Source organism: Aspergillus eucalypticola (assembly GCF_003184535.1).
Source record: "Aspergillus eucalypticola CBS 122712 chromosome Unknown BO83scaffold_14, whole genome shotgun sequence".
Classification (NCBI taxonomy): domain Eukaryota; kingdom Fungi; phylum Ascomycota; class Eurotiomycetes; order Eurotiales; family Aspergillaceae; genus Aspergillus; species Aspergillus eucalypticola.
This window is the reverse complement of record NW_020290288.1, coordinates 134153-152468: the sequence shown is the minus strand read 5'-3', so window position 1 is coordinate 152468 and position 18316 is coordinate 134153. Positions and strand designations below refer to the sequence as shown.

Below are 18316 nucleotides of genomic sequence, written 5' to 3'. Positions count from 1 at the left end.
GTTTAGACGTTAAATCTGTGGCTCAACTGGATCAGCAACTGAGTGATTTTCCTTTGCTGATAGCGAGTCCCTCGTCCTCGACTCGGCGCCGGTTTGACCAAGAAGGAACACAGCTATGGAATACTTGCATACAACTCATGACCGTCTATAGAGACAGCAAAGAAGAAGTTGTTCTGGTGTGCAAAGGTAATATCAGGTCTCTTAGCGAGCATAGCCTTTCGCTGAGTACGGCATAGTGAAGGCATTCGCTTACGCGATGTTGGAGTATGCCGCACCATATCGAGACACGGGTAAGTATAACCCATTAATTATTGTATGCGTATAGGGACAGTTAACATCGCCCAGGAAGCAACAGGGCCTTAGAGACAGCCTTTAGCATGGCATCGACGTGCATAGGTAAGATCAAATGCTTGTTACTTGCTCCAATATCTCCATGAACATAGCTCTAAATATTCGCTATAGATAACGGCTGTCTCGATCTAAGCCAGAGGATAATTGAGACTGCAGCTGTGCGCTTAGATAAGCTTGAGAAATCCGAATGTGACATTGAGTGCTCAAAGCTTCAACAGTATACCACAGAGTACTACATGATTCGTGTCTATTTGGTATGGTCTACCCGTCCACAAATCACATCAGGCTGACTGTTAGATCTATGTAGGCATGGCTACAAGGGAGACTCGACATCGCAGAACACTTGTTTTCACAAATACCAGTATCGGACGATGGCAGGGGTCAAGGTCGTGTCATGGACATATGCTATAAGATCGGTAACTGTGCGCTTTCACGCAAGCAGTATGATGTCTCTGTGAAGTGGTTGGGAAGGGCGTTGAGAGCATGTGAGCTCATAGGGCATATGGACCAGTTACCGGTTCTGTCAATAAAGGATAAAGAGCTACGGATACTCCATACTTCTGGTAGGTTGCTCTTACATCATGACCATGTTAAATATCTCATGCAGAGCAGTTCGTGCCGGTCTTCGTCTTGATACCAAAGATCCCAATGGCTTTCTTGCTAAAGCCCTGGATGGACTGAAAATTGTAAGCCATGAACTCCAGTCATTATATATTGGCTAATATCAAACAGCATTACGGTGGAATGTTCCCAGTTCAGGTCATCCAACTTGAGTTACTGGGCAAGGAAGAACTAGATGAAAGTATCTTTTCGCAAGGTCGCTGGATTATATCCTGTGGTTGCCCTCCCTTCTTGACTAACGTAGGGGTTGACAGTGCTACAAAGTACCATTGCATCGCCTGAATTCAAAGATTCACACCTTACAATGTAAATGGTCCAGTATGACCCGTGTATGCTGTACAGTGCTAAGTATTGAGAGTAGCATCATGTATTATATACAGAAGCTGCCTGGTACATGGTGAGTGTATCGTTCAGATTCGTATGCTTATCTAACAAAGTGTCAGCCCAGAGGTCTCCATTACGATGCTCAAGGAACTGCTCGAACAGGTCATTCTTCTCCCAAATAACGAAACTTCACTCGAGAAAGTGTTTATAACATTCGTACATGGATTGATGCACTCGAAGAAATGTGCAAATACTAGCCTCGAAATCTTCCAGGAGACAATTGCCAGCTCAAGGAGGCATTATAAACAGCCGTTGAGTGAAGCGGCAACAGAAGCAACACTCATCGTACGTTAGCCCTTATCACAGCTCCAGCTACTATAGTTGGGCTCATTGAGATATAGCTCATCTGGAAACATGTCACCAATGCGATCTCGAATGACGAAAAATCAGTAGCAGGCAAATGGTGTCTTTGTTTGCTAGAAGAGCCAATGTTTCAGATTTCTCTTGCAAACAAGGCTAAGCTTTTTAGGTAGTTTGTCCACACCTGATAGATCTGCCCTAGAACAAGATCTAAAACCAAGCAGACAGTTCCTCATGTGCACTACACATGACCCGAATGCCTCACAAGCGATTGATATATTCAATCGAATGCCCGAAGAATGCAGATCATGTCCGTCAACCTTGTACCTCATGTACATACGAAGCCTGCAGAGCAGCGAGCCTATCGCATGTAAGTAAACCTCAAGCGCTCTAATAGACATCTAATCCGACACATAAAAGCAAATATATATCTCGAGTCGCTCCTTGGGAACGCAGAAGCCATTCCATACCTCTTATCATGTGTACTAGAAGCCTTCAAGCTTGGGAAGACCCAGCAAGGGCTGGAGAGTCTTGATCAACTTTTTAAGTCCGCGAAGTGTTCTAGCGCAGAAGGATGCCATGTCGGAAAACTGTTACAGTATGGCTAACCTTCTATTATGAGATGCTCATGCTAACCTCAAAATATGCCTGCTCTTCGACTTGTTTCTACCGAGCTCGAGAACTCCGGATGGGGAAACGAAACATTACTGAACAAGATTCAGACATTGATGAATCAAGGTAAGTCTCACGCAGAAGCTTGGCAGCTGTTGGCTGACTAGCCAGGATTGGTCATGGCAAGTCGCGGATCACCGGACAACCGCGTATTTTCAGTTAAAGAGCTTGCATGGTTTGCCAAAGCCAGTTATAGCATTGCTTCCAAAGTATTCAGATCAACCAATCTGGAGCCGGTCATGCATCTACTAGACATATCTAAGAAGGCAAGTATGAGACTTCCGAGGCGAATTGATTCCCTCTAATATAGCGTAGTTCGCCGATAATTGTCAACACCCTGATGCCGAAGAGCACATTGTTCTATCAGAACACTTTCTTCTCTGCGACTCTCTCAAAATAGCCAGAATCGCGATAGAAGCCCGCAAAGAAATTAGGGTCGATGAGAAGGTTCGCTTTCAGCCAGAGCTCTTCTATATAGAATCTAATAAAGCATCCAGCAAAAGCACTACAGAGCTATCCACAAAATCAGTGCACACTTCCGAGAACAGTTCAACAGCCAACAAACCAAAAACAACACTAATTCTGGGTTCGAGAGGTGGCTCTCCCAGCATCGCACCATCCTCGCCCTCGATCTCGAGGCATCTATCTTCTTAAAAAGCTGGACCGGTGTCTGCACAATCATCGAAGAAGCTAGTCCATTCTTAGACGAGAAACTCAGCTCGGCATTCCTATACGGTATCCTCCGCTCTGAAGGTCATCTAAAATCTAAAGTACAAGCAGTCAAGGTATGCATTCACTTCTCACTCCCTGAAATCAGCCAGGTACACCTCCAAAAACACTACGTAGCATCCAACAAGACATACCTGCCAGCTGATCATCACGCAATACATGACAGACCCTGCTCCGTACCCTGCACGCCTCACCATCCCCCTCCCTAGACAACCCAACCTTCATCATGCAAACCCTTCCTCGCTACATTCGCTGTCTATTCCAACTCTCCCTCGACGCAGCAGAGTACCAGCTCGCAGAGTCAATTCTCGATCAGTCTCTCATATCAGTTCAAGAAAGACATGATAAAGCCGGGAACAATGCCAGTCTGTCACTACCGGGGTATCCCGAAGACGAGATACGATGGCTATCGACCGTAGCATTCAATCGAGCGGTGGATTACTACCTCGCTGCAGCGGATGCAGATTGCCGACGATGGGCCGGGAAGGCAATCAACCTTGCTGATATGGCACGAGATGATGGTGCACTAGGAAGGTTATTACGAGGGAAGTTGGAGATGCTGACTTGATGTGAAGCTTTCCATATTAAATGACATCGTGGAGATTCTATGGGAGGGATTGGAATGGGAGAATGGTATTCAGTAGGGTTATGAGGTATGAAGATATATATTTTTCCCGAGGTAAAACAGCAATGCCATCATCATTACTAGTTTTACATGCATATGCTTTCGAGACTTTGATGTATAAACACACGTGTTTCATCTTAGTGCCAATTCATCCCAAAACTTCAATTATCCTCTACACGATATCTTCCGCAACTGTAAAACTGTCAAGTACTTTCTTAGGGCTGTAATTTTCGTTTTCTATTTTTCAGTATTCAAAGTTGGCGCTAATGCACCTGGATGACGCTTTTTCGACCAATCAGCGGCTATAGTAGTTCTCCCTGAGTATAGCCAGATCCACTTCACTTTACTACTACCTCGACCTAATCTTCGTCTCTGATGTTCCAATTGAGCTACTGTATAGATTGCTATTAACATACTACAATGGTAGAAGAAATCCTATCTCAACCCGTCTATGCTGTCTACAGCAACCAAGCATAACATCAGAATTCAGATTCTCACAAACCGTTCTACTATAGTCACCAACAACAGAAAAACCAACACACATCTTCTAAAAATCAAACCTCTCCCCCACAAGCTCCTCACTCACACTCCAAAGCCTCTCCGCAATCCCCCTATCAGTCGCAAACGCAACAACACCCCCATCATCAACCTTACAATCAGCCAAATAAACCCCCTTAACCTGTCCATCCCCACTATCAACATCCACCACCTTCAAACGCGGATCCACCGCCGCCAGAACCGTCGTATTAGCCCCCCCACCTCCCTTGACTTCTGCGTAGGATCCATCCCCAAATCCTTCACCCTCTGCAGGGCAGCCTCAACATCGCTAGGTGTCACATGTCGACCAATTCCCGTGTCGACGGCGCCGGGGTGTACGGCGAACGCTGCGATGTTGTACTTAGCAAGTAGTTTCTGGTTGAGGGATATCGCGTGCAGGATATTAGCGGTCTTGGACTGCCCGTAGGAGAAGAGGCCGTAGTATGCCTCGTCTGCGTGAGAGTTGCCGGTGAGGTACTCTGTCATCCGGAGGTCGGGACGCTCGGACTCGGGTAGTTCGTTGGGGAGATTAGGGAAGGAGAGGTCGGTGAAGCGGACGGGGGAGAATTTGTGGCCGAAGGAGCTGAGGTTAATAATTCTTGTTGGAGGGGCAAGACCAGAGTGGGAGGCTTTGGTGGTGGTGGTGGTGGTAGAAGCGGCCTTGATCAGCTTAGACAGGATACGGTTGGTAAAGAGGAGGTGGCCGATGTGGTTCGTTGCAAAGGTCGTCTCGAGTCCGTCCTCGGTGAGAGTTCGGGTGGGAATGGACATGACGCCTGCGTTGTTGATCAGGATGTCGATTGTCGGGATGGAGGTGTTGGCCAGGAGTTGGGATGCTGCGGCGCGGACGGATTTTTTGGGAGGATAAGTCCATGATCAGGGAGTGGTAGGTGGTGGCTGGGTAGGTTGATTCGAGGTGGGTGATGGCCGCTTGGACTTTCTTGGTGAATCGTCCTGAGATGATCAGGTTTGTTGGCAATTGGGAGGCGAAGGCTTCGGCGGTTGCGAGTCCCAAGCTGCCTGGGGAAACGCCGGTGATGAGGATGGTCTTGCCCTGCACGGCTTCTGGGAAGGAAGCCGTGATCTCGGCGGCCGGGGTCTGGGGGGTGAATGTCATCTTGGAATGTTCTAATCAATGCTCATGAAGGTTGACGTATGAAGCATGGGACTGGGACATGAGGGTTGAAGAGGTCATCACATAGCCATTGCTCTGAGCAGGGTGTTTTTTGTTTACACCCTGCTGTTCGATGATTGGTTAAAGAGCAGTCATCCAGTTGCATCGGTTCGGTGGGTCTTGAACCTGATCTCGGTAGTATATTGGGGATGATGCTGCGGACACTGGATACATTAGTAGGTAAGTATGCTTCTGACCTCATACATTTCATATCATCTTCGAAAGAAGGTAGATGTCATGATGGTAATACTTACTCAATCTGATGCCATAGAGATAGTTGCCAAATTACTTCAACACGCTGAAGTCATATCAAGCCTCTTGGAATCTCTGTATGACTCAAAGACAGACAAATTCCGATATATCGCGATAGGGTGCCGACACAATGGTCCGCTAATGCATGCTTATAGTAAATCATTCCATAGAGTTGCATCGGATTCTTGATGGTCGAGCCACGCTACGATGTTAGCGCTGGCTCGCATGTGCTTGGATAGGGCCTGTATAGTGCATAGATCTACTGTAGTAAGATCTCCAGTATCAGTAGCTACTACTATCTTCGTATCCCTTTTTGTGCGGGGGGTTTGCAACTAGGTATTGTGATTCTTGTTCTTCCTGTTCACGGTATGGTAGACCACCAGTACTAACTATTTGAAGAGAAGGTGCTAATACTAGTACATGAATCAGGTCTCCATATTCGTAATCTCTGATATATAATGCCATTCAACAGGAGACTGCAATAAGGAAACCATGTCAGGGCTGGCTGTGGATGTGGGGAAATCTCTAAAGGGCACTGCAGAGCCATATCAAAACTGGCATCGGATAAAGGTTCAACATGGCATATAATTGAGATTCAGAAGAAGACAGTCTTCTGTCGCAAACTGCGACAATGCTTGGGTATCATTTAGAAGGTAGGTAAAGATCCGAACGATGAATAAGGATTCGGGAAAAATGACAATGTAAGGTAGATAAAAAGACTTGAAAATGAACCGATACAGCAAAGAGAAGGAATCTTTGAGAGGGCAATAGTGCAATGGCGGATGCACGAGAGCACCTCGTGTGGTGAAACACTGAACGTTCAATGAGGACGGACTGGGTCAGCTTGCAAGGGAAGGCTTGGAGAAAGAAGTCGAAAACATGCGCCCCAAACTCCTTGAACTTTCCGCGCCCCGAATATCATGCAAGAGGGTGGAAGCAGAATATCCAACACCTGCAATGCGCAAATAAGATGAAACCATACCTAAGCAGACCCCTCGCATGAGAACAAATGAAGTCTAAGGATAGCGCTGAATTTCTTGAATGTTACGAAGAAGGGCAGGGCGAATGTTAAAGAGAAGAAGTCGAAGAAAGAAAAGAACGAAGGTTGAGAAGATATGAATGGGTGAACAAAGGCAGGCGCCAGTGGAACCGCCTTCGTATTTAGCTCACCCTATCCGCATGAAGCGTTAGGCGTCTCTTTCGAGCGTACAACCGACGACAGCATCTGGCAGGGTGTATATATGGATCTCTTGGATGCATCATGCAAGGGCTTTTTCATTCTCCTTTCCGCTGCTTTCAGTCTCAGTCTCCGCGCTCTCGCTGCTGTTACTTCGAAGGTTGAGAGCCCGTAGAGTTAGGTTCAGCTCTCTCTCGAGCTCCTTCTGGGCATGAATATTTCCCACCACTGATCCATTGAGCTTCTTCCTGTAAGCTTTCAATGTACGACACACTTGTTCTGTGGACGTGTTGAGGCTTCCAAAATCGCTTTTGCCGGAGAGTCTGGCCCGAGCACGAATATCAAGAGAGGAGCGGCGGGATTCGCCTCGACCACTGCCAGCCTTCCTTGTGCTTGCGGTCTTTGAAGTATGCAAAGAGGGAGATGTAGGGTGTGACTTGTCTCGGCAAGCGCTAGAGGTGGGGGAGCGACGATTCGATGTCGCCGAGGGCGTAGTGGGCGGTGGTGTATTCCCGTGCTTTGCGGGAGACAGCGAGAACTTGGAAAGTTTCCGTAAGAAAGTCGGAGAATGGCCGCGAGCCGGAGTGGGGGTGACAGCAATGTTTTCCTGTCGTTGGAGCCCGGCAAGCTCGGTCTTAGACAAAACCTTGCGTAGAGGGGGTTTAGCAAGTGTCAATTCCTTCACAGGAGCATCATCGTCTTTGTGCAGGGCAGCGAAGGGCTCCGATGATGATTGAGGAAGCACAGATACTCCCCAGATCATAACAAGCCCATCAAGGCCGGAGCTAATGAGAATCCGGTCGTCTGACTGGGTGGAGTCATTGGAGTGATTTGCAAGTAAGCAAGCATCACTCATGCCTTCTGTGTGCCCAAATTCAGCTGAGAGGAGCACGCCACGTTCCAAGTCGTATACACGTATCGACTTGTCGGTGGTTGAGACCCCGAAGAGTAGCTTCGAGAAACTCTGCTTTGAGATATCAGAAGTCACGGTCAAAGAGTTCATGACAACTGTATCATTTCCATCCGAATCTATAGCTCGGAAGGACATGATCTGACGACCGGAAGTGAGGTCATATTGTTGAATACATCGATCAGCAGTAGATACGACAAGGACATCCGTATCTGTAGAAAGAGTCATGGACACTGGGGAGGCCTTCATCGTAATCACCCTGGTGATCAAGTAAGCAACAATCGGCGTACCATTGACCTCTCGGCTAACACGGTCTCTAATGAGAATGGTACGATCGGCAGATGACGAAAGGAGCTTCTCTCCGTTGTCAAGGAAGAGGAGCTGGTGTACGGCCCCAACGTGGTCATCCATAGTTTGGATCAACTCAATTTTGTTATTGCTTCTCTCGAATAGCTGGACCATGCGGTCACGTCCACAGCTGGCGATCAAGCAGGTATCCGGTGTTGTATGCAGAGCAATGTCAGTGATTTCTCCTCCATGGGCTCGGACCTCATCCAAGGGCTCCCATGAGGAGCCTAGCAGCATCCTGTGTCGCTCTAGTCAGCAAAAACGATGAACTTGACTCCTAACAAACAACGGCAACGTACCTTAGGACACCAAATTTATCACCCGAGACAAACAGGTCAATCTCATCCGTAGCTCGTACTACTTTCAACTCATTGGAAATGTCCTCATCACAGCCAGGGGGATGCTCCAGAACGATTGCACGCGAATCCTTGCACGTCCCTTGGGAGTTCCAAAACTTCACGCTGCCCTTGCGAGACCATGTGAAGAAAGTAGCTTCATACTGGTTCGGAGTTTTGAGTTCACGTATCCCAAGCACCGCCTCTCTGTGAGCGGAGACCATGGTCTGAGGGGTTCTCTGGTCGACTTCGTCGCCCAATTCGTCGCCCGAATGTATCTCAATAGCATTAGTCGAGTCCACCGCCACCACACGAGACCCCAGAGAACCGATGCAGATTATTGCAGGGCCCTTGAGCGCCTGCTCTGCTGATGACCTGCCAGAAAGTGTGGGAGACAGGGGAGCGGCCGATGAGCGTATCTTCTCGAAACTGAAAGGTTGAATCTGTCCGCCCCTTCCGCCAACCCAAATACAAGAGCGGTGCCAGTCGACCGCCAAGGAAGTTATGCCAAAATCCAGGTATTGAACAACGGATAATTTTTGGGATCCCTCACTATCATCCACCAAGCACAAAGCCCCCGTATCGGTGCCTACGACTGACTCCCGATCGGAAAAGCTTGCTACGCTAGAGAATGTGCTTTCGGCCAGCGAACCCAGTAAACAATTTCGTCCCGAAAATGCTTTGGGAATCTGATTCGGGGAGCTGCTTGGGACCTCCACAGTAAGGCGAGACCGAGGGGAGCCAGGCCTTGCATCTGGAAGTCTCCATACTTTCACATGTCGGACTCCCACACTAAAACAGGAATTAGTTGATATCCACCTCAACATATAGCATACACCGCTAGGACGTACGTGATTAATGTCTGACCCATCCAACACATGTCACGGACATGGGAAGTGCACTTGTTGGTTGAGTGAAGTTTTGCCGAACCAGTCTTCGGGTTGATGGTCCATACGAAAAGAAATCCATCATTCACGTCGCCGAGCGTTGCTAAATACTGTGAATCCGGACTGAAGGCCAGGCCACGCACACCAAATGTATGCTCCGTAAGGATCGAAAGTGGAATTTCCGAAGATGTGTCTTTCGCTGTTGAGAAGATCATGATTCGGGGGCTATAACCAGTCTAGCAGAAGTCAGTGCATTATTGACGGCGGCACAAGGGTTACTTGGCTTACTTCTCCTACTGCGAGGAACTCCCCATTAGGGCTGATTGCGGTACACGTAACCGCCTTAACTCTCTCGCGGGAAGACCAACCACGGGGACTACCGGGATCAGCCGTATCATGGCACGGAGAGCCATTGTAAGCATTGCTGTGGGCGGTCGATCTCAGGCTTGAAGAGAATTTTGCTCGACTGTCAGGCGTTGTAGGCGGCGTGGATTGGTGGTAGAACGATGTAACTGGATTCACACTGGCTGCCGAGGGCCGTGCCCTGAAAAAGCGTTGGTTTACACAGTCCTTGTCATCCAATTCAACAAGTACCGCCACTGAGCCTGCACAGAGGGCGAAAGACCTGCTTTGCTCATGACTCGAGAATCCATGGGGGGTAGTTGTGGTTGTTCCGAGTACTGTCCGCAGGGTCAAGGCTGTCTGATGAGACGGTGCTTTGTGTATGGAAGAGCGCGTTGGCGGTCTCAGGATTGGAGAATTCGAAGGAGTGATGCGAAGCGATGAAGCGGGCCTGCTCTTTGCGCTCAACGAGTTGGTCGTCATTGCGTCGGCTTCATTCACGAGGGATTACGATCTTTCAGTCGACAGGATTTCGAACGCATTGGTGGGCTGGGGGCTTGTATGTCTTTTTTATGCCTGCTTCCGACAGAAAATATTGTATGGCTCTCAAAGGCCCTGGTTTCGGGGAAAGAGCCGCAGTTCAAGCGAGGAAGGAGAAAGTGTGGAATATCGAGGAGCCTTGCTTATGAGCGACGGAACTTTTCGGTCGGGAGGGACGAGGATTTCGATGTCGACAGTGAAGTCTCTTTTCGTTCTCCGTATATGATTTTCTTTTTCTCCTTGTGCGTGGATGGCGGCGAAGAGGCTGGTGTGACGACAGAACGAAAAGGCGGCGGAGATCGGGGAGAAGGACGAGAGGACCGGCGAAGGAGGTGGGGGGGCAGGAATCACAATAAAAACAATGGCTCTAAATGAATGACTAGGTCAGATGGTCAAGGGAAAGGAGCGAGGGAGAGAAGAGAATGTAGGGAAGGGATGATTGAGGCCTTGACGAAGCAAAGGGCAGGATGTGGACGAGGTGAGCCAGATAAACACAGAGCTCCCAGCTTGACCACCACCAGCACCACCACAACCATAACATTCCACGGGCGGAGAGCCGAAAAATGATGGACGAACCCTTGGCGCTGGGCTGCTTCTAGTCGTGTTTAGCTTCGGGAAAGCTAAATTCGGGGGCACTTGAGAGTTCCCGTCGAGCTGATCCAAGATCCTAGACGATCATCCCTGATCCGGTGGGGAGAAGAAGCGAGAGATGCTGCCAGTCACGGCTGTGGGATAAGAAGGTGAGATGGTGGTTACTTCCACCACCACACCAACTTCTTCCCACTTTGTGTATGTGTCTCCTCCCATCATGCCTCGCCCAGTGATCGGGCCAACCTCCCGGCGAGATTGGGAATGAAAGTTGAGAGGCTTGATCGACCTCCTCACAGGGCATCAAGTGGCCCCGGCTCGGTGGGGATCTGCTAATCCTTCTGGGTTCTTTTGACTTGTCGCGAGTCATCATCATCCATGACACAGCCAATTCATCCTTCTTACCACTGCCATGCGTGGACTGTTATTAGTTGGTAGTGGAAAGAAGAAGAAAATATCATCTGAAACATATTCAATAAATAGCCCATTTGTACCGCAACTGTCAAGGCGAGGATGAGATTCAGGTTACAATTCGGTCCCGTAACTTTTGGGGACTAACGAAAGTTGTATTTGTTACATGCTGTATGGCACGCCGACTAGCGCGGCACAAGGGGACAAAGAGCTGGAGGTTAAGGCAGACAATTGGCTTGGGTAGCCTTGACTTCTAGGCCAATCTTGATTAAACGGGATATTACGGTGTAAGCCTTCAATTTGCACCAATTTGCACCAATGAGCCCCTTACCCGGGTGAAGAATGGAATCGAATCATTAGAGACATCTAGTCATTTTAGATCTAAAATATTTGTTCAGTCCATCAACAGCCATCCTCGTGCGTACAATTAATATTAATAGATGGGTGGAGCGTTATATTGTACCGGGCCAACCTCGATATGGCTTCCAAAAGGGTAGAGCGACTAATCTCCGCTCTGCAACTGTTCATGCTCTTCATTGTGATAGTTATTACTTATTAGGGCAACTGACTGGTCTTTCCAGGCTTGCTTCTCTCCACCGCTCCTTCTACTTTGACAGGTCTGCTTCCTCCTGGGGCTTGGATACTTGGTCACATGACATTTATGCCTCAGGCCCTAATTGTTCTAGACCTCTTCCAGAAGTCTCTCTGCAGTCGCAAGTCTTTTAGTGTCCGGGAGAATTTCCCCAGCTTCCATCTCTCTCTTTCAAATCAAGGAACTTTGTTCTGTTAAGTCTTTACTATGGCAGGTGTCTGCGCTTCATCCCTCAGACTCTCCCTCCCAAATGTCTTGCGAAATGCTCTCCGATCAGAAATCGCCTCGGACCTCCATCAGGGTCCCGCACCTCGGAGAATCCTCTCCATAACGCCTCTTTCTCATAGCAGATGCAAAACGCAACGACGGAACTTCAGCGCCTCTATCAAACCTCAGCTTTGCCAATCCGCGCCATATCTATCGGCACATGACTCCTCCTCTGCCGCCTCAGCTCCTTCTAATACCACGCCGCTGGAAAGCCCAGAAAATAAACCATCTGCCTCGACCGAAGCAAATGCATCGCCAGAAGTGGATGACTCCAAAACCAGCCATGTGGACTCCATAACTGAGACACCTACCTCCGATACATTTACCGATAAGAAGCCTACCAAATCGTCTCGATCGAAGAAACTTTCACGCCATGCAGAACCCCCTTCCAATCCCATGGCCCAGAAGAAACCGGAGAAATGGCAGATTCATAAACAAGCCCTGAAAGAGAAATTTAAAGAGGGATGGAACCCTCCAAAGAAGCTTTCTCCCGATGCGCTGGAGGGTATTCGGCACCTCCACGCGATCGCACCGGAAAAGTTTACTACACCGGTTCTTGCGGAAGAATTCAAGGTCTCACCGGAGGCTATTCGGCGGATATTGAAGAGCAAATGGAGGCCTTCTGAGACCGAAAACGAAGACCGACGGAAGAGATGGGAGAAGCGACATGATCGAATTTGGGGCCACTTATCGGAACTCGGCCTACGACCAAGTACGAAGCGCACCCGAGATCTGACAGACGCAAAGCAACTGCTCTATGGCAATAACCAGAAGAAAGGGGGAAAGGCTTAAGTAATGATGGACAGGCCTGTACTGGCAGTCACCATGTATAATTATCACGCGTACTATACGAGCTACCTATCTTGTTTATATTAAATAGCATAGAAGAGGCGTTGTGGATTGAATTTGTGGAGAAATTGCTTCTTTTCTTTGTTCTCCGAAAGCTTTCTCAAGTCCTCCGATCCGAGGTTGTATGGCCAGGAGTGCCGTCATTTGTAACATACAGTTTCACAAAAGTGAAAGTGATTTGCGGGGATAAAGGAATCCCTCAGCCGGAACTAGACAAATGGATATAGATCAACTTTGCTTTTCTCCGGACTGGAAGAAGATCCTAACCAGGAGTCCGACAGCATATCTATCATATGTCAAGGGGCACAGCTTCTCTACGTGGTTCGTCATGGGATTGCAATTCCCTCCCGTCGGCCGTAGTGCACCACCAACCACCACCAGCGCGTCCTCTCCCCGACAAGAACGTTATGGCACCCGCTCTGTGTCCTTCCTCCCTCCACATCCTCCAACGATTATGGCTTACACGATTTAATGGTATGCCCTAGCTGGCGTTGATTACCCTTTCTCTCAGTGTATCATATTTGCCAATCTTTTACTTCAAGCCCTCGTTCTGGTGGCGGCTGGTACCCGCCATCTACCCCGGACCTTCGTGATTCTTGTCTGCGGTCACCCGCCCACATGGTGGCCTTGCGATCGTCGCCATGCCCTCAGACATCCAGGTTTTCGTGAAATGGAAGGATCAAACGATATTCGCCGGGGAAGATGTGGAATGTATCATTACCTTCAAGAACGTTGCGGAGACGAACGGAGAACCCCGGAACGGGGGGCAGTCCTCGCATCAGAGACATCCATCGCGAGCTACCAGCTCACATTCAGAGTCACTGTTTTCGCTCAGGTCACCTCAGAAATTCTTCTTCAGTCCACACCGCCGCTCATACTCTAGTGTATCCAAGAAGAGCCCGCCGCATCGCCCGTCCTCATCAGTGAGCTCACCGTTGATCGGTTCTCACAGCTTTCCGCCCCCGTCCACCCCTCGCAGCGGTCCACCTGCTGGTGGAAAGCACAAACGCTCAGTATCTATTCTTTCTATTGATAGCGAAACAACAGGAGAGCCGACCCCCAGAACATCTTCACAGTTCAGTCGATCGAGGCCGGTTAGAAGCCATGGGCGCGCGGCGAGTCTACAGGTTCTTCCGAGGAGGAATGAGTTCTATGAGGATTCGTTGGCAAAAGGTACCTTCAATGAATGGCGCGATCGGGGATTGATCGATCATCAGGCTGACTACAGTCATTGCTAGCAGGACGCAACACGTACCGTGGCTTTCCACCCCCGGAGTCCCCGGTCACTTCGTCTCCTGGAAACCCACGAATAGACATCGATGATGTAGGAGGACCTACTTCCCAGCCCTCATTCGAATTACCTCGTACACCTGCGCGTCGGCCTCAATTGCCACCTATCGAGTTCAAGTTTCCACCTTCGCCGGGGACTGATACACAATCTCGCCCTACACTATCTCCTCTCGCAACACCCTTCGAAGAGGGTCCTGGACAGGCAAAGCCCAATGGAAGGGAATCGGCCACATTAGCTGCCCCGGGCCATCTGCCTCAACTCACCAGAATCATGTCGACCTCCAGCCTCACTGGTAGTCATAGAAGCAGCAATGAGTATAACTCTGTCAGCGACAATTCCTCAGAAACTCTGCAATCCGAGTACACCAACTACTCAATGGCGATGCCGCGCCAGAATATTCCTCGCCACGCGCGACACATGTCGAGTATTGAGTATCCGGGAGTAGTGCCCAAGAGCCAGACTCTACTCATGGGCTATGCCCAAATCAGTGCATCTTTTACTGTTGACGGTTCGCTGATTCATCAGTCACATTTCGAGGAAGTGAAGCGAAAAGGTGTTGTCGGTGGTGCAGGGTCTGCGCCGGGTATGAACAGCGGGAAACCGGCTATGAACAGCGATAAGAACCGCAAGGGGGGCGGTTTCTGGGGTGCGTTCAAATGGAATGCGATCGAAGAGTCTCTGAGCGGTTTGCTCTCCAATAATGAGTTGGATGGCCTACGAGATATGCGAGGAGTTACGTCTTCGAAGTCTATACCATTGCTGTCTACTACCCAGTCCCTTCTCTTCGTGGACCTACGACTGGCACCGGGAGAAGAGCAGTCTTACTCCTTTACATTTACCCTGCCATCGGGTCTTCCAGCCAGCCATAAGGGGAAAGCTATTAAGATCTCTTACAATCTCGTCATCGGTACACAGCGGCCGAGTGGCCATCATGAACCCCAACGGGTCAACCGTATCAGCATACCCTTCCGCGTGTTCAGCGGCGTCAATGGTGAGCTTGTCGTGGTTCCCCTGGTAGCGAACTGTCGCTAATCTCTTCAATAGGCCATGGCGAGATAATGGGTCACGACCTGATGAGCCCGTATGTACTCCTTCGCGACGAAGCGCGAGTACAGAAGGTTGGCCCTACCCCGCCGCCGGCAGCCAAGCCCAAAAGCATCAGTGGGCCGACGTGGACGTCAGCCCCAGACTTCTTGTCGTATGTGGATGACATCCTAGAGCAGAGTGCACGCCAGAATTCGCTGCAACCGCCCGAAGCAACGCCCGAGAAGCGCGCAAGTCGAGACACATCTACGGCGCACCTCACTTGCAAGGACGCTATTGATCTTGCCATTCTGCGAAGCAACCAGGCGCTCGGTTCCTCGCGCAGTCCTAACCGGTTTGAGATTGCCCGAGACGGGCGCCGAATTGCTGTTGTGGTACTCAACCGTCCGGCGCACAGGCTAGGCGAAACCATCATCGCCACCGTCAACTTTGCAGACGCGGCACTTCCCTGCTACGCCCTGCGGGCGACATTAGAAAGTTCAGAGAGGGTGGCAGGACACCTAGCCGTGCGATCAAACGCCAGCATCCGCCGTGCGACTCGAAAGATTCATGCCTCCTATTTCGAAAATACCCTGTATGCAACGCGCGTTGTTTTCAGTCCGGCTGTTCCGGTATCGGCGACGCCGACCGTCATAACCACTGGGGTAAATCATGAGTGGGAACTACGGTTCGAGTTTGTCACTAGCAGTATTCACGATGGTTCAGCCCCTTCGGGAGCGCGGTTGCTCGAAACCGTATCGGAAGACGATCGCGGGCGCATCATGTCCGCGTTAGAGAACTTGGGCTGCGAATCGTTCGAGATTTCCATTCCTATCACGATTTACGGAGAGACAGTCCGGGAGCGATTGCCCGAGGAGAATGAAGGATACTCTATATGAATCATGTCTGGGATAGCTTGGCGCATTCATCAACAAGCCACATCTATTGTTCCATCAGTCAGTCGCCTTCTGAATGGTTCACCGACCCGGCGGAGGGTTTTGTTCTGCTATGACGGCGAATACGACGGCCACAGCAGACTTGAAGACTCCTAGGTACCATCTAATATTTTTTTTTTTTTTTAACAATTCCAAGAAATTATGCCATCAAGCGGCAGCCTACCTACGTAATAAAATTGAAGAATATCAATATCCACTACAACCTTGACGATGTAATAAAGAGCCGGTTTCCTTGCGGCTGGCTGATGTCGCCGGGGCAACGGACGGGGCGATTGCCACCCTGGACGCTGCAGCACCCATGGATCCGGTCCTTGGGGGAGGTTCCGCTTGTGGGATCGTGGAGAAGGCAGGCCGGAAATGCGATCGATATAGATCGCCCTTCATCGCCCCTCCTTTGCAGTCGTGTGTGTGTTCCGTGTGCTTTGTTTTCATTTCCTGAGGTTGTTGTCGCGCCTGTCTGTACTTGGTCAGAGCGGCTCCATCGCTGATACTCTCCAACTTTCGCCTCCTACTACCCTCTTGTCCCTCGACTCATTCCGCCGGCCGGTCTATTGCTCCCCCCCTCGTCGGCGCGTGCTACTATTGTCCTGATTCAGGTATCCCTAAAGAGGTAAGACATTAAGACATGGAGAATCGCTTTTTCCCAGATTTTCTCACTGTTGAGCCCGTAAACGTGACTGACAGGCGCTGACTTGGTTGGCATCGGCATGCAGGCGCATTCTTCCAACGGAACTCTACACAACACCTCGTTTCGACCAAGAACACTGGAAAAGCGCCCGTGGCTTTGTATTTGACTGAAGGGAGGAACCAAAGGGAAAGAAAAAGAAATTCGCAAGGAGATGGCATCCTTCATCACAACCATGTCTGTCCCCATCCTTTCTGTTACTGCTTCGTCCGATGTTGGACAGCCTGCCCCGCCATCCTCATCTTCTCCCCAACCTTCGCTCCCCTCCTCTCCGTCCATCACCTCCCCTTCAGTCTGCTATGGCACTGTCCAGACTTCCCCTGGCCCCTTCTCTGAGCCCCCCTCATATCTATCCCCGGCAGTACGCGCCCTGAAATATGATCCCGCTGGACTGACACCTCCCAGCAACGCTCGGACCCGAGCTCCCTTCAAGCCGCGGTCGGCAGCCAAGGGCACCACTAGCTATCAACTGAGACAGTTCGCAGAAGCAACCCTGGGAAGTGGAAGCTTGCGGAAGGCCGTGAAGCTTCCAGAAGGCGAGGATTTAAACGAGTGGCTTGCAGTCAATGGTAAATATACTCTGGAGGCTTGCAGCAACAGTATCATCAAAGCCATGCTAACGGTTTGGTCCAACGTGCAACAGTGGTCGACTTCTACAACCAAATCAACTTGCTCTATGGCGCGATCACAGAATTCTGTTCTCCGCAATCATGTCCGGAAATGAAGGCAACTGATGAGTATGGAGCTATCCCCGATCCCTGGTCATGGCAATGCAGAGCTGACGATGGATATCCCAGATTCGAATATCTCTGGCAAGATTCGGAAAATTACAAGCGACCGACGAAGATGTCGGCCCCAGAATATATCGAACATCTGATGAGTTGGGTACAAAGCAGTATCGACAACGAACAGATTTTCCCCAGCAGGCTTGGTAAGTCGCATCTTGAGAGAGTGCCTTGAGGGCAGACTACGTAAAACTACGGATGCAGTGAGCAGGCGCTAATAGTATATGCACCCTCACAGGCGTCCCCTTCCCCAAGGTGTTCCCGAGCCTCGTGCGCCAGATCTTTAAGCGAATGTATCGCGTATATGCGCACATTTACTGCCACCACTACCCGGTTGTGGTCCATCTCGGACTGGAGCCTCATCTTAACACCAGCTTCAAGCATTACGTGCTCTTCATTGACGAGCACCGTCTGGCCAGCGGGAAGGATTTCTGGGGTCCGTTGGGAGATCTTGTGGATAGCATGCTGCGCAGTGACTAGAGATGAGATCGGTCGAAGGGCTAGACGACCATGAAGAAAGAGGTTGAGAGGATGGCGTTTCGGGTGTTGGCATTCGGGAGGGCGCATTTCACTCGTAGAGGCAGTCTGGCGTTACATAGCGTGTGCGACTGTATTTTGCATTTTGAAAACGAATAAAGGCATGAAGACTGGAGGATTGTTCCCAAATATAGCACCGCAATCACGA

General features: G+C 49.9%; 7 protein-coding genes across 7 annotated transcripts; 5 read left to right on the top strand and 2 right to left on the bottom strand.

Annotated features, from left to right (window-relative positions):
• Positions 1–137: 137 nt before the first annotated feature.
• On the top strand, positions 138–1282 carry BO83DRAFT_427547 (uncharacterized protein; the record flags this gene model as incomplete). The annotated part of the gene is made up of 8 exons (XM_025535351.1): positions 138–186; positions 237–290; positions 346–396; positions 463–605; positions 659–914; positions 964–1037; positions 1084–1168; positions 1227–1282. 8 exons carry the CDS (start codon positions 138–140, stop codon positions 1280–1282), a joined length of 768 nt encoding a protein of 255 aa, XP_025387491.1.
• A 1018-nt stretch (positions 1283–2300) lies between these two features.
• On the top strand, positions 2301–3671 carry BO83DRAFT_361942 (uncharacterized protein; the record flags this gene model as incomplete). The annotated part of the gene is made up of 5 exons (XM_025529486.1): positions 2301–2394; positions 2440–2564; positions 2644–2775; positions 2826–3113; positions 3224–3671. 5 exons carry the CDS (start codon positions 2301–2303, stop codon positions 3623–3625), a joined length of 1041 nt encoding a protein of 346 aa, XP_025387490.1. The 3' UTR covers positions 3626–3671.
• Positions 3672–4131: 460 nt separating this feature from the next.
• Positions 4132–5336, bottom strand: BO83DRAFT_389247 (NAD(P)-binding protein; the record flags this gene model as incomplete). The annotated part of the gene is made up of 4 exons (XM_025532792.1): positions 4132–4140; positions 4269–4391; positions 4442–4995; positions 5069–5336. 4 exons carry the CDS (start codon positions 5334–5336, stop codon positions 4132–4134), a joined length of 954 nt encoding a protein of 317 aa, XP_025387489.1.
• A 1440-nt stretch (positions 5337–6776) lies between these two features.
• On the bottom strand, positions 6777–10343 carry BO83DRAFT_43610 (WD40 repeat domain-containing protein). The gene is made up of 4 exons (XM_025535932.1): positions 9591–10343; positions 9267–9538; positions 8380–9207; positions 6777–8318 (listed from the first exon to the last, which is right to left on the bottom strand). The coding sequence occupies exons 1-4, from the start codon at positions 10125–10127 to the stop codon at positions 6905–6907; spliced, it is 3051 nt and encodes a 1016-aa protein (XP_025387488.1). The 5' UTR covers positions 10128–10343; the 3' UTR covers positions 6777–6904.
• Positions 10344–11920: 1577 nt separating this feature from the next.
• rrg9 (mitochondrial ribosome assembly protein RRG9) lies at positions 11921–12994 on the top strand. Its single transcript, XM_025531370.1, has one exon. It carries the CDS (start codon positions 11983–11985, stop codon positions 12832–12834), a length of 852 nt encoding a protein of 283 aa, XP_025387487.1. The 5' UTR covers positions 11921–11982; the 3' UTR covers positions 12835–12994.
• A 398-nt stretch (positions 12995–13392) lies between these two features.
• On the top strand, positions 13393–16226 carry BO83DRAFT_43590 (putative intracellular protein transport protein (Sat1)). The gene is made up of 3 exons (XM_025535919.1): positions 13393–14064; positions 14130–15173; positions 15227–16226. Exons 1-3 carry the CDS (start codon positions 13533–13535, stop codon positions 16102–16104), a joined length of 2454 nt encoding a protein of 817 aa, XP_025387486.1. The 5' UTR covers positions 13393–13532; the 3' UTR covers positions 16105–16226.
• A 519-nt stretch (positions 16227–16745) lies between these two features.
• Positions 16746–18315, top strand: BO83DRAFT_43568 (Mob1/phocein family protein). The gene is made up of 5 exons (XM_025535902.1): positions 16746–16771; positions 16875–17415; positions 17490–17583; positions 17644–17777; positions 17870–18315. Exons 2-5 carry the CDS (start codon positions 17001–17003, stop codon positions 18109–18111), a joined length of 885 nt encoding a protein of 294 aa, XP_025387485.1. The 5' UTR covers positions 16746–16771; positions 16875–17000; the 3' UTR covers positions 18112–18315.
• The last annotated feature ends 1 nt before the right edge of the window (position 18316 follows it).